Below are 27,203 nucleotides of genomic sequence, written 5' to 3'. Positions count from 1 at the left end.
GAAACATTGTCACAGAAAAGTATGATTTCCCTTCCTGTGGCAAATCAGTGAAAAGCCCTATTTCAGTATTGTCTCTCTTGTCCATGGATGTATAATCAGCTTGTGTCTTTAAACATTTTAAGCAACAGCGAAGAGGTTAAAGGTGCTTGGTGTTCCGCTGTATCTCAACTCATGGAAAACGAAAGCGAGAGTGCAAGTCAAAAACATCATACATTACCAATGGCTATAATCTGTCACAGAAAATGCTTTGACAACACAAAACAGCTGGTATAATTATCCTCTCCTCATCCTCCTCCAATTTATCCCGCCTCTCCAAACTATGCGGCATGACAACCTGGCAACTGCTATTTAACAGATGACTTTACACCTACCAAGAGATAGGTTCTGCACTGGCGCTGCGTCTCTCTTGACCTCAAACGAAACGGGTGGCGGTCACATGTATAATGTATTTTACTGTGGGTTTTTGCCCATTAGTCAGAGACCTAAATCTGCAAAGAAAACTAGGGTGTTATATTTTACTGATTCATCAAGGTGTTAAAATTGGGGTTTTATGCAACACATTTACACATACTTACTCAAAAACACCCCTGCATCTTTTTGTGTAGAAAGGTGCAAACATTTATTGTCCTTACATGTTGACATGTAATGTAAAGGTTATGGAAAACCTGATCATCATTGTTTTCATTTTAAATCGTGCTATTTCATGATTGGCGACCACTTTAAGACATGCTCCTAATGTCAGATACATCATTTATATAGAAATCTCTATTCCTCTCTTATTATGTCTGACAGACACTTCCTCCTCTTTCTTCCTTCAAAACACAGACACACACGCATACAAACACACAAACATGCACAGAACACATACACACACACACACGCAATGTTATTTTCATAAATTCACACCTGTGAAACATTTATTTTTTTCTAAGGCTCTTTTTTCGGTCACATTGTGAATCCTCCCCATCTTGTTGCTTTCTTTTATTTCACACCTTTTTTCATGTTCCTGTTGCATGCTGTGCACCTGCTGTATTTGTGGTAAAGAGCACCTTATGTGCAGCACTTGGACATTAAGCTCTGCTTGACTAAGCACAGACTCATCACAGCACCTAAACCGTGGATGTAACCTTCAAACCTGTGTTGTTTTCTCTCTTTATTGTACTGTTTCTCAGAATGAATGGCCTCATACATGAAGAACCGTATATGCACACACACACACACACACACACACACACACACACACACACACACACACACACACTGTCTACCAGCGACTACTAAATAATAATTTAAGGACCTATACTCTTTCTCTCTCCGTCTCTCCTGTATTTATTGTATGAAATATGATTTTTGTATTATTATGATTAATTATTGTACTTATTGAAAATGTGTTGAACATGAGCACGTCTTGTTATTTATCTATTCTGAAATAAAAAATGAAGGCGGGGGGGGCTGCATAATTGATAAATGGGAAGACCCCTATCTCCCACTTCTAATTGTCACCAATGGCTGTCCATGTTTTCATTGCTAGGCTGCTGTCTTTGAGAACGTTTATGAGAGCCAAGTGGGATGTAGAAACATGCTGTTAACTGATTTCATTCGCTATTATGCATAGCCGGGTACTTGCCGGTGTGACTCATATTTATTTTTCAGTCCAAAGGTTAACAGAAAACTTCGGCTTTGGTGGAAACATTAAGGTACAACAATTGGTCACCTTTACGAGATGTTTTGGATGCTTCTGAGCCTGACCTGGACACATAGTGAACCCAGGTATTTTATTAACTAATAAGTAATGGTTCATAACTATCTTGGCCTACACAGCATTGCATTCTATATGTTTTTGACACCACCCAATTATTAACTTTGCCAATAAAGTCTGCCATACGTAATCGGGGACGCTGACTCTGCTGAATAATTCAAATGCTAACTTTAAACCTACACCTTTGCTCTCTCATTTGGAGTGTCCCTCAGCTCTCGTTCCAGATAAACAACCTGTTAGCCAGCAGTAGCAAACCCCTGCTGCCGCTGGGTGCTGGATGGGTGCCCTACATGTTCCCTGCCCACCCTGCCACTGCTCTTACCATGTCTTTAGTGTGTTGCCTGTATCGTGAGTGGACACATGGCCCCCAACCCCTACAAGCTTGTCCACCAGCCAGTGCCCCATCAACATGGAAATTACTAATAAAAAATAAATGAATCGTACTTTAAATGATTGCTTCTAAAATGTATGTAAATTATGGCACCTATTGCCCTCCTAACCATGCCATGAAGGAGGGACCCCCACACTGTGTTCCTTCTCAAAGTTTCTTCCCGATAATGAATGTAATTTTGTTTTACCCTTTGGGGGCTAGGGTTAGGAGATGTCATAAACATATGTCCTGAGATTAAGCGTAATTTTGCTGCTTCCAGTATTGTGGTTTGAGGGCTAGATCTGACTCGAGAAGTGGTAAAGGTTCTACAGGATAGTGTTTGCAGAAACACAAGGTGAAACACGCGCACTCTGGATGTGGTTCATGAAGCAACTATCGGATGGGGGGGAGGGGGGATGGTATAGAAAGCCCCCTCGCTGGTATATGCAAGAGTTTCAGATCCTAAAGACAGAGAAGGATGACCTTACAAATCTCGTCTTTGGTTATTGTTGAGCTTCCTTCTGTTTTTCTACCTGCAGACCCCCACTGTTTTAAGCCATTTGATCTCAAGTGGTCTTCCTGTGTTTGCCAATCCTATATGATGTGGTGATCAGCTGTCATGCATTTCTTATCAATGGCTAAAACTCATGTCTTTCATCTTCTTTCTCAGATTAAATGTGTTCAATTTGCATTTTTGAGGTGGTTTTTACTATTTATTTCATTGTGTTTTGCTGCAGGCATATGCTGCTGTGAAATTTTGGTCAAGTCTCAATTATAAAAGGGACTGTAAAAGGTTCCAGACATAAAAATATGTATGCAGACATGCGGATAATTTTTTGTTGAAGAGGACTCTCCCTCTTGGTCGGAGATTGTATTACATCTCGAACGACCTCGCTCTCGTTTGTGTCTGCACGGACATTTACTGTCAATCTTTAGTCTATGTTATATACATGATAAGATGTGTTTCCAAGAATTTAATCCAATACCAATTTAAGATTAATTTACGATTCCTATAATGTTGTACAATCCTGTGCAAATGTGTACTCATACGGAGGTGCAATGCATTCACTTGAGAAAAAATTAACGAGGTAATTATCTAAGAACTCAGATATTTTAACCATGGACCTATTAAAGGATTTTAACCCTAAAAGTTTTCATTGTTTGGTGTTTTGGGCTGGGAGTTTTAGGAAGGAGGGGGCGTGTTATCCACAGGGTGTCATGGACGTCAGACTACTACCTCTTCCGATGAACATAACGCCTGCGTTCAGCAGTGCGGAACGTGCATATGGGGAGAATGCCAAAAACACAAGACTTTTAGGCTGATTAGCAGCAGCAACCCTACTCCATGCAGGTGGAGCATCTCTTGGAATTTGAGGTATCTCGTTGATGCAGAGAAACTGAGCAGAATATTTTTTTGCCATGAAAACTTATCGAAGAATTCTGACACATTCGCATGTGGAATACAAAACAAAATATGACTAGGGGAGTAGCCTTGTTGTGGAAGAGGAACGAGAATCTCGCGAGATAAAATATTGCTACACAGCGTGGTTTTGCTTTGACAACGCGAGATCAAGCTGAGCGTGTAGGCTACTGCTACATCAGATACTACTGGCGTAGTTCTAGAGTAAACTCAACTATCACTCTGGTAAATAACTTATTTTCTCACTCATACGAATTACCACTATTTTGTCAAACAAATAAGACCCGTCATACAGTAGGCCTACGTTGAATATATCGCTGAAACAAGCAAACTTACAACCGAATAATTATCGTTCCTTGCATTTTAAAGTGAAAGTAAACCCGTATAAGGCCTTGGATCGATGGAAGAACCTATGGACCAAGATACGTCTAAAGGGCGTTCGCCTCTGGAACAGGACTTGACTTGTTCCGTCTGCCTCGACCTCTATCGGGACCCTGTGCTTTTAACTTGCAGTCATAGCTTCTGCAGCGAGTGTCTGAAGAATGCCTGGAAGTCCAATCTGAAGTCCAATCCGAAGAAGTGTCCCTTATGCAAGGCTGCCTTCGAGGGAGAGCAGCCGACCCCCAACCGTGCGCTCAACGACACCTGCGAGTCTTTCCGTAGGGAGAAACAATGGCAGAATAGACACAATCCTGCTCAGCAGAGTATTTGCCGCATGCACGGAGATGTATTTCAGATCTACTGTATGAAAGACCAAGAACTGCTGTGTCCTAAATGTGTGACACAGCACCCGTATCACGAGATTGTCCCCCTACAAGACGGATTGACCTACTGCAAGGTAAATATGCGTTACTATGTAATGCAAGAATTATCATATCGACCTATGTATTTATTTATCCAACGTCTATGTGACTATCTGATTACAGGAACAACTTGACTTCAAAATAAAGATTTTGGAGAAAAAATGGAGATTGTACAAGAACAACACAAAAAGTTTCACCAATACAAAGGAGTTTATCGAGGTAAAACCCCTCGCACACCATCTTAAATTCCCCTTACTATTATTTAGCTTCCAATTCATGCCAAACATTGCAAGGTTCAACAGCCATATAAACACCCATTCATCCATCTGGGTAGAGTGGACACTCCAGACATTCAAAATATGGAAATGGCTGATCAACATCACACATGCTGGTCAACTAGTGTCCCTGTAAGAGCCATTAGTCATCCAAAATGATGTACCTATAGACATCCTGTGTGCATCCTTCCCCCAGCACCAGGCCGGGCAGGCTGCAGAGAGCATCAAGGCTGAGTTTCAGAGGCTCCACAAAGCACTGGATGCAGAGCAGGAGGCCCGCCTGCAGGCCCTTGCAGCTGAGGAGCGGGAGAAGACCGGCGCCATGGTGGCCATGGTGGCGCAGGCCAATGAGGGCATCGCCTCTCTGACCCCAATCATACAGAATCTGAAGAGGGAGATGGGGGACGAAGACGTCACCTTCATGCAGGTGACTCGGTTGTTGTCGATGATGAGGATTGGTTTTGTGGAATTGTGGCATTCTTCAGACATGCTGTTGGTTTTTGGAAAAGTAAGTTTAACTAACTGTTTTATATATTTCAGAAATTTCCACTCTTGAAGGACAGGTAAACAGATTATCGTCACACACACACACACACACACACACACACACACACGTTGTACAAGAAGAGGTCAATCTGACCAACCAATACAGGCCTGCTGCGTCACACTTTTTTTTACATCATATTCAGACAGATACATTATATTATGCATTCATATTTATTTTTTTATATTTTGGAGCTTTTTTATTCTAATTCTTGTTTTGAAAAACTTGATTAATGCTTGACCCCAACCCGTTGGCCAGTAGACTAGACCTACCTGTTAACCAATATAGATTTGATATAACATAGATATGTTAATATCTATGTTTTTGATCCCAAGGGGGTTGATATATGTTAAATAGAAGTTGTACATTGTGTTGTGTGTTGTGTTTCTTAGTGCCCAGTGGCCTCATGAAGACCTCCAGCATCCTCCAGGAGCTCTGCTGGACATGGGAAAGCATGTGGGCTCCCTAGGCTTCAACATCTGGAAAAATATGCAGGCCCATGTCCAATACAGTGAGTGCATGACATTCTTTTAGCAGGGCTTTGGATGATCTAACAGTGCTACCATACTAAGGCCCCGTCCACACGGAGCCGAAAAGGGCGAAAACGATCCGGTTTCGTTTTATTCAGTTCGGGAATATCTCCGTAAAGACGGATTCATTGCGAAACCACATCGAGCTGTAGAAACGCTGTAGTAAATATTCAAGGCGCTGGGACTCAACAGAAAAAAGTGGAGCGCATCAAGCCTGCGCGCATACAGCCTGCACGCTGTATACAAACACTCAGTAATTACATTTATCAAGGGGCTGTATTTAAAGCTATAAAAAGAATACAAATAAAAAAATCGAATCAAAATATAATTCAACGCAACTCTGACGTCGCCCAGCTGGTGGGGGGGCAATGACGTAATCGTTTCATTTCAGGCGTCCACACGAATCCTAACATGAAACCGCCTAGGTCCGGATATATAGTTTCAGAAATGTGCGGTTTCGGGCACCGGATCCATCGGCTCCGCCCGGACGGTCGGCCGAAACGCACAAGACTTATGCGGTTTCACCAAAAAATCGGCTCTGTGTGCACCGGGCCTAAGTAGCTTACAAGACCTTTTTTCAGAAAGACTTTTTGAAGTCAGTTTTATTTTACACAGCACAAGCCTGTGGGGCAAATTCTCAATTGAATGTTAAACTTATATGAGTCATTTTGTGAACTTGCATTATTCTAATAGTTTTAAACAATGTTCCAACCCAGAGGAATCTGAAGTTTTATTCAACGGCAAAGTTCAGTTACATTTGGTCACATGTCAATGGCATCATGTATATGGTGGAACAATAAAAAGTAAAACAGTAATCCGGTAGAGACCTAATTACTTGATATGATATTTAAATGTCGACCTAGCTTACTACAATGTGTATGTAGTGGCTCATGTCAGCCACCAAGCTAATGCAGTTACTTGGGAAAAATGTATCCATGAAAAAATGTATCCAACAACAAAATGACAACAGACCGTGTGTACTCTCTGTATCAAATCATGGTCATTCACTTGAGGAAGGATTATTGTTGGCTTCTTGACATCTGCTGAATTATTTTGTGTGATAATCTGGAGCTCAAGAATATAGATATTATAGATGCCAGAAATACCAAAAAACGTCTAGAATTCAAATCCCAACGAGGACCAATGACCGTGCTTTGTAAGAGTTTTTTTTGGTGTGCATAAAGTTTGCGATAGTTTACACCAATGTACACATGGCAAGTCAGTTTAATCTGTATGATATCCAGTCTTTGTGCGTTACACCCACACTAACGTTATATCTGTTGAAGGTCAAATGTCTTTAAACTAAATAAAAACACTTTCAACCCCCATGTTGTCATTTCATCAGAATGAAATGACATAACCTGAATTAACGTGACTAAACGTAGCGGTTCTACCAAATGCAATTCATGCCTTTTTCATTAAACACCCACCCTTGGTCTCTCTCTCTAGACCCCGTGGTGCTGGACCCGAACACAGCCTCACCCTGGCTGGACCTGGCTCCCGACCTGACCAGCATGAAAGAAAGCCAGCAGCGTCAGGAGGTCCCGGACAACCCGGAGCGCTTCGATCCCTGCGTGTTCCTCATGGGAGCCGAGGGCTTCTCCAAAGGCAAGCACCGGTGGGACGTCGTCGTCGGGGACAACCCAAAGTGGATGATGGGCGTTTGCGCCGAGTCGCTGGCCCGCAAGAAGAGGTTCACTGTGTCCCCCAAGCGCGGCGTGTGGAGCATCGCCCTCAGCAAGGGGGTGCTGACCGCACTCACAGTCGAGCCCACAAAGATCGAGGTGGTGACTCGCTTGGAGAAGGTGCGTGTCAAGCTGGACATGGACAAAGGAGAGGTGTCGTTTTGGGATGGCGGAACGCTGACTCACCTCTGCACCTTTAATCACAAGTTCGACGAGAAGATGTTCCCACTCTTCGGCCCGGGACTACAAAGTACACCAATGGCCCTGGCTCCTGGAAAGATGGTTCTGCACACCTCTTGACATTCCCAATGAGGCCACCCATGCTAAGAATGTATGCACTCTCTATTCCAGTGTTTGTTTTTATTATTGTTTTATTATTTTTTTCTTAATTTTATTTGTGTGGGAATGTTTTCAAATTCAAATAAATACCTAGTATTTATAGTTTACCCATCACATGTAATCATCACTCTACATATTCTGTGTACTTATTGAGACCTTATATAAGTGCTAATTGAAGTGTGGTAACTTTCTTTAGAATGTACCTAAACAAACACACAACTGATTAAATATGATAAATACATACATTTAATTTGCTGGTTTGTAGCATCTTAAATTCAGGTTGTCATTTGTATCAGCCATATTAATTTGATGTCAAAAGTTATGTTAACTTAACAATTATTTACAATAAAGACAACTTATATGGAGAAGCGTGAAGCCTCTGCTGTTATAGGGAGGCTTTGTGAACTGTCAAGATTTTGTCAAAAATGTAAAGTGTCAAGGATTCTCGTTTACTACTTAATGTTTGATGCATTGTTCTCGAAACAGAGGCTGGTCGAGGCTTGTTCAACTGCTATACAGTTAAAACCTGTATGCAAACCAAGCCATATTTTAAGATATAGGCCTACTACCATTGATGGAAACTGCCCTAACCGGTTTTGGTTGTTCGATTTTGTGCAGATGTTGAAAACCTACTTATTATGACCACCAGAGGGCAGTGGAAGCACGTAATATGTTCAACGGTGGCTTTTGTGTTGGTAACGACTGGATTGTAGCCAGCTAAAACACCAAAACAAGATACATCTACCCCGACCCAAATGGAAAAATCTGATACTGGTTTAACTTTAGCGACCTTAGTTATATTACCTGAATTCTTGGTACATTTTAAGACTATCCCAATCGCAGACATATTTGGATTTCGCTGAATCGGTGTAATTCAGAGGGACGATGCCTGGTTTTTGCTTCTGAGTGACAATTGCGCATCTGGATGTGGTCAAGCTAGCTACTGCTAGCTGGAGCAGTAGCTATCCTCTGCTAGCCCCTTCGTAGACTGCACAGATTCACAGTCGAACCAGTGTTTATGGACCAGTGGTTGCTACATTATATAGCACTGATTAACTGCCATGCTAGCCATCTAGTTTTAGATGTGTCTGAAAATGTAACTAAATGAAAATCGGACCAACGAGAGGGGAATTGGTGAGTACGAGGACGTTTAATTACTATCCGAGCCAATGGTCCTTTACATTGATGTCAATGGTAACCGCTAACGCTAACGCTAGCCTTCTTTTTATAGCCTGCAGCTATGTCTTGGACTCTCAGGACAAACAAATCAATATTTGTAATGCAGTAATGTACAGCCATGTTACCATATACTGATATGTGTAAGGTACGTGTGTTTTGTTAAATTATTATATACAGCTGTAACACGTAAAGATATCATCACAGTTACATGTTATGGCAATGGAGGAGAAGCTAACGGTACCAACAGATCTGCTGCGCATCAAACAACACTAGGCTCAACTAAATTAATTGACAAATTCTGTGGAGAATATATTACATATTACTAATCAGAAATGTAGTAAAAAAAACAACAACAACACGGTGTCATTCCACCTACTTTAGATCATAATCATAAGATGTCTAAACAGCACTATCTGAGTGTAATGTTATGCAACAAATATAATATCGTTGTTCTTATGACAGGGCTGCTCCTTTCAGCAATGAGATCCTGGGTCTTTTGACACTGTTTGATTATTATATGTAATACAGTTTCAATAACCATTGGTGAAGTCATTGATCATCCTTTTGCCCCTTGCTTTAGGTGGTGGTAAGGATGGCCCCTGTCCTCCCGGTCTCCCTGGTTCTGGTGATTTTAATTTTGACACAGGCCCCAGGATGTTGGGCGGGAGACTGTAAGGGCCACAGGCAGGTCCTCAGGGGACCCCCAGGATATGTCACTGATGGTCCAGGGAACTACTCTGTCAATGGGAACTGTGAATGGCTCATCAAAGGTATGATAATCAATAAAGAAATATTATTTATATTGCATAAAATAAAACCAGATGCTATTTAATCTCAAATGAATATGCTATACTTCTAGATTAAAATCCATGTCATAAATCAAATAGCACCTGCGTGAATAGTATCTTGTTATTCCTGCTAGCTCCCAGCAACAATCATCGGATTGTTTTGAACTTCACCTTCATGGATACAGAGTGCACCTACGACTATCTGTTTGTGTACGACGGGGATTCCTACCAGAGTCCCCTCCTGGCTAGTCTGAGTGGAAACACTCTCCCACAACCGATGGAGGCCAAGTCTGGCAAGGTAATAAGAAAGCCAGAGTACTGGAGGCCGATTGAGGCCTAACCCCTACCTGCTCCTTAATGACATGAGTCTCAAATATGTATGATTTATATTGTATTTTATTGTAGTTGCCTATTCCATTTTTTCGGTGGTACTCTCAACTCTCCGCCCCCTAGATGTTGCTCCACCTCTTCAGTGATGCCAACTACAACCTCCTGGGTTTCAACGCCTCCTACACCTTTTCCTTGTGCCCCGGGGCCTGCGGGGGCCGTGGCCACTGCGACTTGGCCACATCCCAGTGCCAGTGCCAGCTAGGCTGGGGGGGCGCAGACTGCACCACCCCTCTGTGTTCCCAGGCTTGCTCTGCACACGGCGAATGTGACCTGGTAAGGGATGCCACAGGACCAAGTATACTTCTAACCCAACTTTAGTATACTTCTAACCCAAGTGTACTTATAACTCAAATTTTTAATTGGAACAACTAATCAAACTGTTGATGTGATGAATCAACTGATCCGATGGGTCTCTGGTTTCGGGTGGTCTCTTGCAGAACAAGGAGAGCTGTTTGTGTAGTTCGGGCTTCGTTGGTCGGAACTGCCAGCTGGGTCTCCGTGATGAAAACGAGGCAGGCCAGTGGTGGAGGGTGACAGAGGGGAGCCCCAACATGCTCCCCAGGACAGGCTCAGCCGGGGTCTACCTCTCTCCCACCAGGGCCTTGTACCTGTTTGGAGGTAAGGATGCAATGTTGATTTCATCGATGTTGATACACGAACATGATTTTAACTGATAACTTGTATCCAATTCATAACTGTTATTTGCAGGGCTTTTTTTAAAAATTGTGTGTTTTATTATTTAGTTATAAAAACTATTATTTAGTTATTATAAAAACACAAGTGTTACATATCTATTCATACTGTTGTCGTCCTTAGATAGTTTACCATCTGCTGGTTTAATGTTCACGTCTGTACTACCGCCTGGGCCAATTTACCTCATAATAAAGCTATTAACATTTTATTACATTCCATAAGTATTCTTATGGAATGACTTGAGGAATGATTTGGATATGTGTAATACATACTAGTTGTATAGTAAATGCATAGTTCCCCTGTTGGGTTAGAATACATTGTTTTTGGGAGAGATTTAAAAAAAATACTTTTCATAACCCTCAAAGTATTTTATTTTGCCGGCTCTGTAATGCGATAATGTTTGAGATTCTGAACTTAATAATAATGATAATACTATGTGTATGGATATCGCTCTTTTTCAGGCTTTGACCTAAACAGAGCCCTCGGGGACCTGGTTAAATACAACTTCTCCTCCAACAAGTGGGACAACAGGACCTATGGCCACTGCCCAGTAAGTCACTTGGCTCACAAATAACACCAAACAAACTAAATTGATTATCCTTGAAACAGGAAAATACCATCTCGTCATGTGAAATTATTCTATCTTGACTTAATTTCCGTTTTCATCCTGAATCTATATATTCCTTTTTCATCATTCAATTGTTTTTATACTTTTATCATTATCTCTTGCTCTCTCCTTAACAGACAGCTCGTCATTCCCACACCGCCGTGGAATGGAAGGGAAACATGGTCATCTTTGGTGGAGACTTGGCCAATGGCTCTCTGGCTAGTGATGTCTGGTGGTACCGCCCGGTGCAGGATGATTGGCAGCAGCTTGGCTTATCCCATTCCCTGGGAGCTCCGAAACTGGCCAATCATGCAGCCGCTGTGGTGGATCATTACGTTTATGTTTTCGGAGGTAGGTCAAGCAGTAAATTCTGTCCAAAAGTCTTGTAGTTATTTGCCTCTATGTTAACCGCTTGTTTTTTTTATCTAGAGTTTATTGGAATAAATTAATTATTTAATTTGTTTATAAAAAAATATTGTTATTGTCTATAGAGTGACAGACAGGGAATGAAATAGCTCTTGTTTTTCATGCGCTAGCACATGATTAGCATTGCCACTTTAATATTGAAAACCCAGGGAGGCAAGTTGTCTTATACCCTAGGTCAGTGTTTTTCAACCTTTTTTGTGCAACAGCACACTTCAGACAAGGAAAAAATCCCACGGCACACCAACATGTTATCAAACGTGAAATTTAATAAATAAAAATACAGTAGCCTTTAAATTTATTGTTCAAAGACTTATAACTCACTCAGTCTGTTTAGATGCACACAAACGTGGTATCCTGGCAGAAATTGATGAGAGGCACACGCGTAGTTCCTCATCAATTGATCGCAGACGTTCTCTGTTTTTAGTCTTTATTGCAGTTAGACTTGAAAAGCCAAGCTCGCAGAGGTATGTTGTGGAGAAAGTTGTTCTTGCTCCTGGAAAGTCAAATTTGTGTCTTTATCAACCAAAGACCTATATGGGTCCCTGACCCAGTCAAATGAGTTGGTGTTGGCTGAGGGAAAATAAAAGGAAATTTTGGAAAGGAAAGTGTTTTCAGGTGTTTTTGGATCAATTGAGTTGACAGGTTGACCAGTGTTGACCTGTTCTTGCCATTTTTGGGCGAGGGGGAACATTTCGAGAGTGTCACCCCTTTCCAAATGCTGTCGCCAGAGGGAGATCCTTGATCGGAATCCGTTTATTTTGTCCTTGCTTGAAAGAAAGTTTTCATCTCGACCTTGCATTCGCGCATTGAGTTCATTCAGATATGCAAACGTATCTGCCATGTATGCAAGCCGTGCACACCATCCATCACTTGCAAGCAGCTTTGCGTCATCGAACCTCTTCTCTTCCGTCAAAAATATTTTTAATTCCTCCCTCAATTCGTATACGCGGGCCAAAACTTTTCCCCGGGACAACCACCGGACCTGTCGGCTTTTCAGGGGTCTAGTTTTAGTGCCTCGCTATGTAAATAGCAATGCGTGAGTCTACAACATTAGGGTTCTTCTCTCGAACTCTGCTCACAAAGCCTTTGATGCGCCCGACCATGGCTGCAGCTCCGTCAGTGCACACAGTCTCTCCATCCACAAGGCGCACGTTGGCCATTAGTTGCGCATGGCCACTGATATCTGTGGAATCATCCAGTTGCAAAGCATATTTCTCACTACAACGTATCTTCTCCAAAACCACACTCTCTATGTCCGCAGACATATCATCAATTCGTCTCGCTATGGTGTTATCTGAGAGGGGGACTTTAGACGATTCTTTCTCTGCATCTGGGCCTAGAATGGCATTGACAATGGCTTTGCAGGCTGGTAATATTCCCCAACAGTGTGTGGCTTTTTTTATTTAGCCACAAGTTCAGCTGCTAAATAGCTAGCATGGAGGGCTTTCTCGCACACCTTTGTGGCTTTCCTCAACAATGTTTCCCAGTGCTGTCACGCAAACAAACAAAATAGTCCGAAGGCTTATTTTGGAGGGATGGGGGTTTAGTTTGCAGGTGTCGCTTAAGCTTGCTAGGGACCATGGCACTGTTTGATAGCTTCTCCCCACATACTACGCACAACGGACACGGTGCAACAGGATCCCCAGTAAAGGAAAAACCAAATGACAGATACGTGTCACTGTACAGCCTTGAGCTCACCGTTTTTGCTTTCTTTTGAACCCCACTTGTTGTGCGCTCATCGACTGGATTGGTTATGGGGGCACTTTGATCAGCAGTGGGTTCTTTTCAAATATTTATCCATGTTTGCGTTGCGTTACTCGCGTGTACATCAACCACTTGTCAATTAATTGCGCGGCCTACCGCCACCAACAGGCATATGGGAGTATATACGTTGCATACCACCAACAGCGCGACCACGCACACTCGGCCAAGACTTACACGGAGTAGTCCAATGCATATATTTTTTAACCAATGAAGTGAATTTGCATAATTTTTCGGCACAGTGGTTGAAAAACACTGCCCTAGGCCAAGGGAATATGAGGAGCCTCATGAAACCTGTCCCCCTGATGCTAGGTCGTACGGAGGAGGACATGTTCTCTTCCACGCTGTACCGGTTCGACCTACAGGGCTCTGGGCTCTGGGAGACGGTCCAGGCCACTGGAGGGAAGCCTCCCGCCACAGCCGGCCACTCCATGGTTTTCCACAGCCCCTCCAGAACCCTGCTAGTCTACGGGGGCCATCGGCCTACCACCGCAAGGTACGCGCACATGCACACACACCCAAACAAACACCTACACACTGGTGGTTATGGATGTTGTCACTGATGAACTTCCCTCCTTATTTTCCTAATGCGTGTATATACTGAATGCTAGTTCTTCATGGTTATGTGTTTAACACTTTACAATAGCAGTGTTTAAATTAGCCACTGCCTTTTTTGCAACCAAGAGTCCAAAATATTAGAGACTTGGAATAGTTATTCAGTGAAGACTTCAGTGAAGCACACAGTGAAGTAACCAGAACCCCCTTCCAGGTTCAGTGTCCGGGTTAACAACACGGACGCGTTCCATGTAGACCGACGCTTCTGGACGGCCTTCCGCTCTCGCTTCCCCGCCACGGGGCCCAGGGAGAGGGCCTTCCACTCGGCCACCGTCATCGGAAACTACATGGTGGTGTACGGTGAGTTGTAGAGCAAAGGCGACGGAGAAGCTGTAACCATCTCTCCATTGCTTTCACTTCCCTTTTCTTTTCCTTTTTTTTTTTTAACTTAACTTCACTGAATACTGATCCAGGGTTTTTCCTGGACAGAAGAAGGCTTGGTTGGTAGCTTTGGGTAACGCAGACTCAAGTTACTTGATGACGTTTGTAATGATGCAGTATTACATCCCTAACTAGCCACGCTTGTTCTCGCGGAGCTCGAAAGGTCAGCAATGCGCAACAAATCATTGTATGATCCGTGCAGGAGGGCCGTGATTACGTCGTTTCGGGTTCCCACCAGCTCGCACAGTTCACGTCGCACGGCAACTACAAACTAGGCTTGTGGGGACGATGCAAATACAATTTTCTCATTGTTTGTTTTTCAATCAGGCGGGAACGTCCACATCCACTACCAGGAGGAGAAGTGCTACGACGAGGAGCTGTTCTTCTACCACCTGGGCTGTCACCAGTGGGTCTCCGCCGGGGAGGGACTGTCACTGCGTGAGTGGCAGCAGAGACAGAGAGAGGCTGGGACGATGTCAGATGTAGGAGAATCGTGCGCCCTGAAGGGACGACGCGAGGCGTGGTTTACATTGAGCTCTTCTTGTTTTTAGGGGGAGGGGAGTCAGTGAGGGGCCGGTACTCTCATGTTGCCACCGTGATGGAGGGCAGGGTGCTGCTGGTCGCCGGGGGTTACAGCGGGGTGGCCCGCGGGGACCTGGTGGCCTACAAGGTTCCGCTGTTTGTCAGCAGTGACTTCGGAGACCGGGTGAGTCCAGAGAAATTATTACATCTTTGACCTCATAGAAAGTGATGTGATTATTGGTAAAGCACGGTCTGCAAATCAAGAGTGCAGACTGGGGCTTTGAATTTTGCTAAAAAATCATATTCGAAGTTCATTTTTTTTTATTAATATTAATATTCAAATATATTCGAATATTTATGAATAATATTTTGACCATTAAATGCCTTCAGTAAGACCTGGATGGGGCTTCGCGAGGTTTGTTTACCGCATTGCTATGGTTACCGTGTTCCAACGGTTTATTAGGTTTCTAATAAATCGCTGTCTAATCAATACTTCATTCACTGCCTCTTCCGTGGTCATTACAATATTATGAATAGACTGCGTCGGGTTCTCCGACGTCTCTCCCTCTTGGCCTGCCCATAACAGGTTCGAATATTAAGGGCTGCCTAATATTTGTTCGAATTATGATTTATTTTTTGATATTCGAATTATGTTTGAATAACGAAGTTCGGAGTCAAAGCCCTAGCGCAGACTAGGTATTGAGGAAAATGTCCATGAAACAATAAACGGTGTGTGTGTTTGTCCCAGGATGCAGTTTGTGAGGAAGCACCGGATGAGAGCATGTGTCTGAAGAACCCAGAGTGCAGCTGGTGTGAAGGCCGCTGTCGAGAATACCAGCCCCTTAATCCGGTAAAGTATTTTTTTAACATAAATTCTGCTCCTTTATGAGACTCCTATAACCATACACCATCTAAGTGTTTGGTGTTTGTCAGTGATTTACAAATGGTCAAACAAACACCTGATCTGATCCTTCAAACAAAATACTTATAATACTTTTAATATTTTTTCCTATTTCAAACCCTAGAGAGTATCTTTGATGTATCTGTATAAGGCCGTTGTCACCCAAGCCGCTCAAGGGCTAAAACGGTCATTAGACCGTATGTTACGGAGCTCTGCCTGCGCAGCGGTTGACCGTGGTGTCCGCGTGAAAGATGCACTTTGCGGACACATTGTAATGCCAAAGTCTTTGTGGATAGTGAAGCTCCGTCTGAGGAGCGGTGTATTTAATGTCCACGTCCAAGTGAGGGTGAGGCTTCCTGGACACCTTCAGTATAACGCTACAGTGTGTGGCGGATTACATATGCAACATCGCTCATTATAATGCTCATAACAGTTACACAACAATGGTACTAAAGAGTATCATAAAGTTGGCGTGGGTTGTAACCATGGGGATAAGACTCCCCCTCTTTCCTAAAACTCGGTGGTACGCTCAAATGTTTGTAGTGTTCAACTGGCTATTTAAGCACTTATTGTTTTTAGTTGTATTTTATGGCCTTTTGTCAACTTTGAATGATTAAATTCAGTTAGTTTAGTAGCCATTGATCTCCTTGTCATCGCGACGATGAATTCAGTTTGACATTCGAGTTTCGCCTTTTTTTTTTGCAAGCAGTTATTGACCAACTAAGATCCCCTTAGTGCACTGCTGTGTGCGTCTCGTGCCACCGTACACTGTGTGGGCGTACCCTCCAAGCATCGATCACACGGTTGGGAAGAAAGCTTCGTTCTACACCTATCCCTAACGTGCGATGGGGGTTCATCCATCTAGGGCTCCCCAGGAACCATCCCCCACCATTGTCGTGTTGCTATTAGGGCTGTAACGATATATCAACTCACGATTCGGTTTGTATCACAATTTTTGGCCCACGGTTTGATACATCCCACGATTTTTTTCCATTTAAAAAGCATTTTATTTAAACTACAGTTATCTAACAATTAACTTAATGTACCATTTAATAACAAATAATTTGTAACACTGAACAGATTTGAACAGTAAGAATACTTTTAAAGTATAGCAAAATGAATAAATAAATAACCAAAGATTGCAGGATGCTTGCAGGTAGGCAAAAACCTTAAACTAGTTTTGTGGTTTAGGCTTACGTATTTGGAAACATTAATGTCAAATAAATAACAGTAATTTGAATAGATTGGTAGCACTAACCCGCGTTCTCGCTCGAAAAAACGGTGCGGGTCAAAGTGACCTGCATAGGTTTTGTTTTCCGTCAAATATCCTATTATCGCTATGTAGCTTAAATAATGACATAATCAGGCCGTATAGAATGCAACATGTCTGATTCGCAATAACGAGGCATAGTGTTACGAGTAGCGTATGTGTGTGCGTGAGAATGGCAGTGTGCGTGTGTGTGTGTGAGTGGCGTCAGCGATTGAGTGGACGAGCGAGGAGAGCGAGCGGTAGCGTGTGTGTGTGTCTAGTGAAGAAACGAACGAGTCCGGTAGATTAAAGTACCCATCCTGTCAACAATCGGTGGCCGCTTCATTCCGACCTATAAGCAGACCAACTGCCGGTCAAAGCACACAAAACACTAGAGACAGGGATCACACAGGTTCGTGGCTTTGAGTGTCGCATTTTCGGTTTCGATGCGTGTATCGTTACAGCCCTCGTTGCTGTCCTTCTCTCCTGCAGTGCGGCAGCACAGGGTGCCTGGGCCTGGCCCGCTTCCTGTCGGACTGCCAGTCCTGCCTGGTGTTCAGCGGCACGTCGGCCTCACTGGCCCGCGCCCCGGGAGACTTCGGCTGGTGTGTGCAGAACGAGTCCTGCCTCACCGTCTCAGGTGAGCCCAGGGGGGGACGGAGGGAGGACACGGTGTGAGGGTGGTCGTACTGTGAATTATTACAATGGAAGGGAGGGAAGAGAACGGTATTTTGCCCAAAGGGGAACGTGACGTGCACATGCACAGGGGCGACAAGGGCAATGTGACACGTTGCGTGTGCTTTCGTCCTGGCAGAGCGCAGTGCTTGCCGCGTAGACCAGATCTCGGGGCCGTACGGCTGGTGGGGGGAGCGTACCCGCTTCCTCACCGCCCTCAACTCCTGTCGCACGGACAACGACGTCCCGGGACTGCACCTGCTCACCTTCCAGCACCCCCGCAACGACTCCCAGCCGGACAAGGTATGGACAACCCCCCGCCCCCCTGCACTGTTGCAACCTACTCTCATGCTCTCTCTACCGAACCCCCCATCCCCCTTCCTGACGGGCCACCATGCTGCTCGTCCTGTAATGCAGTGCTCTCACCTTCTGTGTCCACATACAAAGGCTTCAGGGTCCTACCATTTGTTATCTAGAAAGCTTGTATCGTCTTTTCCCAATCTTTCCATATTATCATTAGATATCATTATTATTATTCATATTGTGTTAATCCCTATCCCCATTTATAGTGAACGTTGCATTGACTTCTGTCTTTTCATCTTAAAAGCGTATATGTTTGCCTGTTTTCCTGCTGCGTACGTTTAGAGCCCCCACCCCCCCTCTCCCCCCAGCCATTAGTTTTTCTTTAGATGGTCCCTTATCTCATTAATAATAATGGATTAATTAATGTACCTACTAGCTCTGTAGTGGATAGTGCTTCTGTTGATGTGTTTCCACCCATCCCTCCCCCATCCCTCCCCCCCCATCCCCCCGCCCCCCCCCCAGGTGTCCATCCTCCGCAGCACCACCATCAGTCTCAGTCCCACCACAGAGATGGACGTGGCCCTGCAGTTCCGGGGCTTCATCCACCCGCTGTGGGGGGCGCCGCCGCCGGCCCACCCGCCCACCGACACCGTCTCCATGTGGGCTCGCATTCAGAGGCTCCACTTTGAGGCCCGCATGGCGCCGGGGCCCACCTCCAGCCAGCTGGTGAGAGCACACACAGAGAGATAGACAACAAGGACGGTCAAAAGGTGGACATTACCAGAACGCCTAGAATGTAAAGCAGTGCATTTTATATTTGTAACACAGTTAATGTATTTATAAGTTGAATTAATTAGTTAGATATTTGTGAGATACTTTGCTTTTCAACTGAAGTACTGGGTAATCATATCATATCTTATCGACAGTAGTCATTTGATGGTCTAGGTCAGTTTTCCAGGCCAGGCGTCCTCTGTGGTTGACTGTGTGTTGATGTGTGCAGGAGGTGGTGGGGCGCTGGGCCGCCCAGCAGGAGAAGGAGCTGAAGCTGCTGGGGCGTCCCGACGGGGGCCGTCTCTTCCCCAACCTGACCCGGGGGAACCACTACCTGGTCCAGGCCGAGGGCTACCTCAACAACTCTGGCTCCGGGCAGACCAGCGAGATGGCACTGATCTGGAACCGGACCGGTCTGCCCGGCGGGAGTGTGAGTACGGCCCCCCCTGAGACATGGAGGCTAACACCGGCTCTGTTCCCCCGAGGACAGATCAGCCTTTAGATTGTTGCTAAAGTACACAGGATTTTTATGGACGTTTTTGGAGCTACACTTACGGGTGGTTTTTGTGATGTTCTAATGACAAATCTGATCTGGTATTTCATTGAGATTTGCTTTCTATCGCCTCTCGTTAGTTATTATATTTTAGTCTTTGTATTGCACTTCCACCAGTGGTCAGTCATACAGGTGGTGGTTGCTCACTTTTAATGCAATACCAACTAGGAGAGATATATATTTCCTGCGGGTAGCTCTGCTTAACTATTTAATCTTTGCCCTCCTTCCTCGTCGGCGCGCAGGAGATCTCCTTCCTGTTCCTGGAGCCCTACCGCTCGGGCTCCTGCTGGGCCTACACGTCCTGCCTGGCCTGCCTGTCGGACCAGTCCTGTGGCTGGTGCCCCTCCCTGGCCCGCTGCCTGCTGCGCTCCGGCCCCCAGCCCTGCCTGGAGGAGCAGGGGGGGGGGGAGCGCCACCTGCTGCTGGCCCCCCAGCACTGCACCCTGTGTGAGGAGTACCGGGACTGCTCTGCCTGCACTCAGGTGTGTGTCTGTGTGTGTGTGTGTGTGTGTGTCTGAGGAATGATGGTATATTTTCCAAGGTATCAGTTTGCTCTAAATGTCCTATTGGTCATTGAGGTCATGTGTCCCTGTCCCTGCAGGACCCCTACTGTGAGTGGCAGATCAACTCCAACAAGAAGGGGGACTACCAGTGCAGTCGGAGGGGCAGGTTGGATGGATCCATTCGTGACCCAATGGTGTGTCCTAAAGTCTGTAACCAGTAAGTGGTAGACATATATTTTTTCTTTTACTCACACAGGTTCAAAGGTTTTCTTCACGCAGATGTATGATAACATTCGTAGGGATGCACCGAATTTTCGGCCACCAAATTTTTCGACCGAAAATGGCCCAAAAGCGCATTTTAGGTTTTCGGCCGATATACTTTTATCACCGAAACAACACGAAACAAAACTGAAATTTGTGATGACGCAAACAAAAACTATGGCCAGCACACGCTTGTCTGGATAAGCGCCAATATGTTTGCGATGTGGATGTTTTTCAATGTTTCTGAGAAAGACCCACGTATAGCGATTTGCAAAAATTGCAATGCCTTGGTTTTAATGAAGTTAGTACACAGTCATAGCCATAAATGCAATGGTACTAGGGTTGCCGTGGTGTGGACATTTTCACACCGAGTAATACACTCGTGTCAACACCGGTATTACCGAGTAAATAAACGGTATAAACTTTGAAACTAGGTCAACCGCCATCTTCTCCGTAAACTCTCCTCTCACACTCGGTGACAGCGTCTGGCAGTGCGCCAATTCTCGGTGACAGCGTCTTATAACGTTCTATGCATAATAGTATAATATAATTTTATATATAATATCACGGCCAAAAGCTCTGTGCGCCTCCGGATGGCCGTAGCGCGGGGAGCTCTCGTAGGGATTGGGCTTTGCAGGATTTGTTTACCGGCGTTGCTATGATTACCGGTCTTGTGTGTTCCAACGCTTTATTACGTAGCCTATCTATTAGGTTTGTATTTATTTATTTTTTATGAAAAACACATCAAAAATAAAACAGTGCAAAGACAACCTGCCAAACTTTATTTTTTTATCAAATAGGCCTAAAGATGACCGCAATTTCTTTTTTTTATTACTGGAAAAAAATAATAATAAAGAACTCGCTGTTGGCCTCAACACCGGTAATACCGTATACCGTGGCACCCCTATGGTACTAATAATTGGCATGATCATTTCTTTCGGTGTTTCGGTTTTCGGTTTTCGGCCTTGGTTTCCTCATTTTCGGATTTCGGTTTCGGCCAAGAATTTTCATTTCGGTGCATCCCTAATCATTTGTCATAAACGTTCAAAACGGCAGAAATTTTCAGCATTCCTACTGTTGCAATGCAAACTGCGTTTACCTTGTTAATGCCCAAAAGAGGCACAACACTAACCGGGTCCCTCCCCTCCCCTCCCCTCCCCCCCCCTCCCGCCTGCTGTGTGCAGGAGAAGGTCGTGTGCCGAGTGTCTGTCTAACTCCAGCCAGTGTGCGTGGTGTGAGTCAGCCCAGGCCTGCTTCTACTTTGCTGCTTACCTCACCAAGTACCCCTACGGAGAGTGCAGGCACTGGTATGACAGGTAAACAACTACCCCGCTTGGGCGGACTCTCGTCTTTACTCCAACTCTGTAGCCGGTCTACTTTGGGACTGTGTTTGTACGGTGTTGGGATCCTAACCCTCCACAGATCAGCCAGCCATCGGAAGTCGTCCTCATTAACCCTTGTCTTCCCCCGTCTCCCCCGTTGTCAGCGTGCACTCGGTGCCCCAGTGTAAGCAGTGTGCGTCCATGAGCACCTGCACCGACTGCCTGCGCACATTCCAGTGTGGCTGGTGTGGAGACCACAACAACCCCACCATCGGAAAGTAAGACCATACGCACAGTGTGTGTAAAGGTGTCTCATGATGATTATGATGCTGATGTGGAAATAGTCACCCAGCCTGATCCTGTGTATGTTCCGTACTGTAACATATCTATGCATACAGTATGCGGCATTCGGAATTTCCATACATTTCACCAGGAAGGAAACTCTTTTTAATCTGGCATTGTTTATCCTGTGTACTGTCAGATCCTCACTGGCTTTGTGTTTCCTCTGTCCTCTCTCTCCAGGTGTCTGAGAGGGGACTGGGCCGGCATCGACGACTCCTCTGCCTACAACTGCAGCACAGCAGTGGCCGAAGCACGCGCTGCAAAGTAATACACTTTGTTATTACTACATGGTTACAATACGTTCACTGTTACGACACACACGCACACTCTCTGTACCACATTCGGGCCAATTGTTTTCATCAAGACATCAGAAAAACCAAGTGATGAACTAAAAGCATCTGCTACATCACAGCTGCATCACATCACTAGTGTAGCTCGGCCCTCCCAGGTGTCTGACCCCCGGTGCGTTCCCCCCTCCGCTCCCCCAGCCCCGAGCCCCAGACCTCGGCCCCGCCGCGGCCCATGGAGATGGAGATGGAGCTGGAGCACCTGGGCGGGGAGGACCAGGAGGACGGCGTGTGGTCCTACCCCACCTGCCCCGACGTGGAGGAGTGCCGCCTGGGCCTCCACAACTGCCACGCCTTCGCCACCTGCGTCAACACGCCCACGGCCTACGAGTGCCACTGCGAGCGCGGCTACACGGGCGACGGCACCATGCACTGCAACCAGACGTAAGGGGCCCGCCCGGACCACTGTGTGTGTCGGCTCTGACTCTGAGCCAGGGCCGGGCTGGAAATCAATGATAACCTTTATCGTCTTGGAATGGTATCGGGTCGTCATGTAACAAGGTTATCGACTTACCGTGCTACCTATAGTATATATGAATCACGATTTGAGGGTACGCCCTTCAAATGATCAACTGAGGTTTGAAACATCAAAGAGCTGGTGCTAGGTCTACCCACAGGTAGAACATTTATAATGGTATTTTAAATTCATAGGCATATATTAGGGCTGTAACGATACGCGTATCGAAACCGAAATCGCGACACTCAAAGCCACGAACCTGTCTCGCGGTATGAGATGGCAGAAGCGCGACACGCCCTTTCTAACTCCCATTATCCTTCCAGTCCAGGTCCAGCCACGTGATATGAGCTGTTAGTGCCAGGGTTTCCGTTGTCCAGTAATAGAAAAATGCGTGAGAGCAAGCCATTAGCTAGTTAGCTAGCTCCAGTAGCTACCGCAGGATAACAACAAACAGAAGCTTGCTCTGGGTCACGAGCTTTGAGTACGTGCACGGAGGGGTTGCGCAGGGCGCGGGGGAGGGGGAGTGCAGTACGACCGTTTGATTGCCGTACTTACTGTCCAATGCCACTCGGTGGGTCTGGAAATCATTGGCTGGAGTTTTTCGAGCCCTGCCCGTTCCGCAGATGATTGACTTGTTTAATTTTCATGTCAGTACTTCTAACTCAGTGGCTGTAAGTGGGTTATGATAAGGATTTCAAGTAATTTTGCAAAAATGGCCAAAAAAGAGAATTCCATACCCAACCTTTAAGTTAATTGTTGTGTTGTTTAAATAAACTGCTTTTTAAATTGAAAAAAATCGTGGGATGTATCGAACCGTGGGTCAAAAAATCGTGATACAAACCGACACGTGATTTGGTGTATCGTTACAGCCCTAGCATATATTCAGGGGTGCACATAACTGGTACGCAAATACGCATTGTGCGGCCATAACCGGGGATGCGTAACGTCACAAAATACATTGAGCAGTCACTTGTGCGTTCGCCACCTGCAAAGAAAAGGCAAATGGAGCCGGAGCAGAAGAAAATGGTTTTTTTTTTCGAAAAAAAGTGGCACCAAGGTGTGCCGTGGCTCGAAACGAATGATAAGCGCAATGAAATGTGCGCTCATGTGCGCTGTGCACCATGCACACACTGGAGAACTGCGCAAAATCAGCTGATCGCAACGTTCCCTTTGTCAGATAATCACACGCTCCGTGGTCGAGCTGCTGCAGTTTGATTTAAAAAAAGGTGACGCAAAAAACCTCTGTGAAACTGGGTACTTTTCATAAGATGTTACGTGTGGAGCTATGTCTGGGGTGCGTACCAAACACCATCTCCTGGTACTCAACTGAGTAACTCTATGAAGAAGTTATGTGCACCCCTACATATATTGATAATTATAAAATTATATCATGTAAAATTACACCTTATTGCCATGATAATACATTCTTCCATATCCTCCAGCTCTACTATTTACTGTCATTATTTATGCTGTGGAGTTTGAAACTTGACCCTTTCAGCTGGGAGTCAAACATCCTGACCACTAGAGCACTATGGCTTCCTCTCATCAACAATCCTGCATCCAAGAGAAATCGACCGTCACAAAAAGACCTTTTCATGTTGGCTGTGTGTCCTCCGTCTTGGTTGTATTCCTGCTCCCCTACCTGTACACCCATGGCTCTCTTCGTATCCATGTGCCATCCCTCCCACAGCTGCTACAACGAGTGCCGCGAGGGCCGGTGCAGCGGCAGCCCGCGCTTCGAGTGCGAGTGTTCGCTGGGCTGGACGTCGGACCCCGCCACGCTCGTGCTGAGCGGCGTGGAATGCGACGTGGACTGCGGCTGCAACTTCCACTCCACCTGCATCACGGCCCCCGGGATCTGTGACCAGTGCCAGGGTGAGTCCTCCACGCGGGCCTCCTGGAGACGCTCGCGGACGGACCGGAGCGTACCTCTGTGTGGTGCAGGGAGGAGTGGGACGCAGCGTACTGTGTGTCGCGTGCCGCGTGCCGCATGTGTCGTATCGCAAAGAATCGGAACAAGTTAAATGGCACAGGCAAGGCAAGATGTAGACGAGAAAACATTGAGATTGGGTTGTTGCTGACTCGATAATTCACTCTAGAGATCGTGTCTTTTCGACAGTGCTGTCGATGTCTCTAAGCAGTGTCTCTCTTTACACTCTTTGCACAGACTTTAGAGTAGCGGTTACTAAAAAAAAAGTCACTTCTGCAAGCATGTCTAGTTCTCGTTTTGTGGCTAAACACCCGCACCCCGTCTCCCCGCTGTCAGACTGGACCACGGGCCCCCACTGCGAGCACTGCCGTCCGGGCAGTTTCAGCTTGGCCCTGGCTGGCAGCGGCGGCTGCGTTCCCTGCCAGTGTAACGGCCATGGGGACCTGCTGCAGGGCTTCTGTCACAACCAGACGGGCCAGTGCTACTGCACACACAACACCCAGGGAGCGCACTGCGAGACCTGCCTGCCCGGTTACTATGGAGACCCCAGGTACACGCTCACCCCTAGCTTTCTACACTACCTTGTCATTTATAATGGAAAAACCGTGTATGGTTGCTTATCTCAATCTCTTTCTCTCTCTCTATCTCTCTCCATCTCTGTCGGTCCAACTCTCTCGCCCCCTCCAGTAACAACGGGACGTGCTACCGCCAGTGCCAGGGCCGCTCTGTGCTGCTCTCCTCCTCCTCCTCCCCGCTGCCCCTGTCCTCCTCCCTGGGCTGGCGGGGGGAGGCCGGGGGGGGGGGAGGCCTCTCCCACTGCCTGTGGGTCCTGTCGACGACGGAGAACCTGGCGCCCTGCACTGCGGGCCAGTTCTGCCCCCCCGTGGCCCTCACGCTGCACCCTGACTCCCACACCCAGTGCGCCGTGAGTGAGGGAGATCCCCGCCCATCCATAGCTCTCATAACCTCCCAGTGGTTCAACCTCCCAACCATTTGGGTCCCTTCACCCAAAATGACGTATATGACGTTTGTGTATAAGTGTTCTTTGTGGGACCCTTCATTTTCTTTTTAGTCAGAAAAGGTAGGGTCCCGACCCCAAGGTTAGGATTCACCGTACCAGCCCCATTGTGTTGGATTATTGCTCTTGTGTTTAAACAGGCCTCGTTTTGTTTTATCGCGGTGTATCAGCTGTTGAGAGTGCACTTTGTATTAAGAGTCTTTCGTGTTTCTTTGTGTTTGCGTCAGAGTTCCTATGTCTACGTGTTTGACGGCCTTCCTCGTTTCCTGGGCAATGGCGTCGTTCATCCTGACAGCAACCTAATCGGAGCGTTTTGCGGCACCACAAGGACTCAGCCCGTCACCGTGGAGGCCACCTCGGGTAACCGCTCGTCTGGGAACCCGAAAGCACCACTTTACCCATGATGCACCCAAAGTGTAATCCCCAAATAGCTTTGCTTGATGGCTCAACAATGGCTTGATGGCTAAATCTCTTCCCACCCCCCTCCCCCCTCTCCCGTTCACCCTCTCCACCTCCCTCCCCCCTGCCCTCCCCCTGACAGGCATCATCTCGGTCTACTTTGAGACCAACGTGTCGGACGCCACGCCCCAGGGCTTCAACGCCTCCTTCTGGGTGCGCCGCTGCCCACGGGGCTCAGAGAGGGGCATGGAGGACGGGGCCCCCGTGTGCCAGGCCAGGGCCCAGTGCCAAGGAGGCCTGTGCCAGTGTCCCCAGGGCTACGGGGGAGCCCTCTGCGACCGGCCCCTGTGCCCTCAAGACTGCAGGGAGACGGAGGGAAGAGGGTCTTGTAACCTAGTAAGAGAGGGAGTTATGGATTCTGTTCTAATGTTATAATAATGTTGTTGTTTTTTCTTCGAGTCAATCAATGTGACATCCGTCTCTGAAAGTTATATTTGCCAAATGTCAACATCGCTATTTTAATGTACATGGTAAAGTTTGAGTGTTTGTAGCCAGAGATGAAAGAACTCACTAATTCTGTGATTTGATGGTTCTTCGTCTCTTTGTCCTCTCAGCCTTCAGGGGTGTGTGTGTGCTCAGAGAACTGGGCGGGGTCAGACTGCTCGGAGCCCCTGGACCCCAGCAGCCTGGTGTGGGAGACCCTCCTGGACACGCAGCTCAAAGCGGTAGGACCACCGCTCGGGCCCCTCACAGCCCCCCCTCACCAGTGTTTGTATCGTGTATGCTTCGCAGTTGTTGTGGTAGCGCTAAGCTTTATGACGATGCTGTGTTTTGTACCCCAGAACCAGGCTCACAGGTTCCTCCACAGAATGGGCCACTCTCTTGTTTCTGGGCCCCTGGGAAACCTTTGGATGTACGGGGGCCTCTCGCTCTCAGAGGGGATTCTGGGAAATGTGTACAGGTAATGTGTACAGGTAATGTGTACAGGAAATGTGTACAGAAAGCTACTAGAAGGCTGGCTTACCTAATCAGACCTCAGGGGGAGTGCTGTAATGACCAGGCAGTTTTTTTTTTTTACCATAACT

General features: G+C 46.2%; 2 protein-coding genes across 4 annotated transcripts in view; both read left to right on the top strand.

Moving 5' to 3' along the window:
- The first annotated feature begins 3,346 nt into the window (after nt 1–3,346).
- On the top strand, nt 3,347–8,093 carry trim35-28 (tripartite motif containing 35-28). 2 transcript variants are annotated; one of them, XM_060064153.1, is made up of 7 exons: nt 3,362–3,774; nt 3,919–4,387; nt 4,476–4,571; nt 4,824–5,054; nt 5,168–5,190; nt 5,564–5,682; nt 7,151–8,093. In XM_060064153.1, exons 2-7 carry the CDS (start codon nt 3,950–3,952, stop codon nt 7,684–7,686), a joined length of 1,443 nt encoding a protein of 480 aa, XP_059920136.1. In that variant the 5' UTR covers nt 3,362–3,774; nt 3,919–3,949; the 3' UTR covers nt 7,687–8,093. The 2 variants fall into 2 exon arrangements, with proteins under 2 accessions (XP_059920135.1, XP_059920136.1); XM_060064152.1 differs by having other exon boundaries at nt 3,347–4,387.
- Nucleotides 8,094–8,190: 97 nt separating this feature from the next.
- megf8 (multiple EGF-like-domains 8) overlaps nt 8,191–27,203 on the top strand; it is a 29,682-nt gene continuing 10,669 nt past the window's right edge. The window contains exons 1-29 of one of the 2 annotated variants that reach the window (XM_060064120.1): nt 8,191–8,859; nt 9,485–9,674; nt 9,827–9,990; nt 10,146–10,355; nt 10,520–10,700; nt 11,237–11,325; nt 11,520–11,733; nt 13,882–14,065; nt 14,339–14,484; nt 14,893–15,003; nt 15,117–15,271; nt 15,836–15,937; nt 17,730–17,877; nt 18,052–18,215; nt 18,738–18,941; nt 19,216–19,416; nt 19,782–20,021; nt 20,141–20,259; nt 21,488–21,619; nt 21,790–21,903; nt 22,148–22,231; nt 22,456–22,698; nt 24,462–24,646; nt 25,038–25,251; nt 25,389–25,626; nt 25,947–26,079; nt 26,261–26,514; nt 26,733–26,843; nt 26,961–27,079. In XM_060064120.1, coding sequence (XP_059920103.1) covers nt 8,830–8,859; nt 9,485–9,674; nt 9,827–9,990; nt 10,146–10,355; nt 10,520–10,700; nt 11,237–11,325; nt 11,520–11,733; nt 13,882–14,065; nt 14,339–14,484; nt 14,893–15,003; nt 15,117–15,271; nt 15,836–15,937; nt 17,730–17,877; nt 18,052–18,215; nt 18,738–18,941; nt 19,216–19,416; nt 19,782–20,021; nt 20,141–20,259; nt 21,488–21,619; nt 21,790–21,903; nt 22,148–22,231; nt 22,456–22,698; nt 24,462–24,646; nt 25,038–25,251; nt 25,389–25,626; nt 25,947–26,079; nt 26,261–26,514; nt 26,733–26,843; nt 26,961–27,079 — 4,679 coding nt within the window. In that variant the 5' untranslated portion in view covers nt 8,191–8,829. The remainder of the gene's footprint in view (nt 8,860–9,484; nt 9,675–9,826; nt 9,991–10,145; nt 10,356–10,519; nt 10,701–11,236; nt 11,326–11,519; nt 11,734–13,881; nt 14,066–14,338; nt 14,485–14,892; nt 15,004–15,116; nt 15,272–15,835; nt 15,938–17,729; nt 17,878–18,051; nt 18,216–18,737; nt 18,942–19,215; nt 19,417–19,781; nt 20,022–20,140; nt 20,260–21,487; nt 21,620–21,789; nt 21,904–22,147; nt 22,232–22,455; nt 22,699–24,461; nt 24,647–25,037; nt 25,252–25,388; nt 25,627–25,946; nt 26,080–26,260; nt 26,515–26,732; nt 26,844–26,960; nt 27,080–27,203) is intronic. The other variant, XM_060064119.1, reaches the window with a different exon arrangement.

Source organism: Gadus macrocephalus, chromosome 11 (assembly GCF_031168955.1).
Source record: "Gadus macrocephalus chromosome 11, ASM3116895v1".
Lineage (NCBI taxonomy): Eukaryota > Metazoa > Chordata > Actinopteri > Gadiformes > Gadidae > Gadus > Gadus macrocephalus.
This window is presented reverse-complemented; position numbering and strand designations above follow the sequence as displayed.

Coding starts and splice junctions, on each gene's coding strand:
- trim35-28 (XM_060064152.1), top strand. CDS start 3,950: ATGGAAGAACCTATGGACCAAGATACGTCTAAAGGGCGTTCGCCTCTG. Junction 5,191..5,563: donor TTTCCACTCTTGAAGGACAG/GTAAACAGATTA, acceptor TGTGTTTCTTAG/TGCCCAGTGGCCTCATGAAG. Junction 5,683..7,150: donor GCAGGCCCATGTCCAATACA/GTGAGTGCATGA, acceptor CTCTCTCTCTAG/ACCCCGTGGTGCTGGACCCG.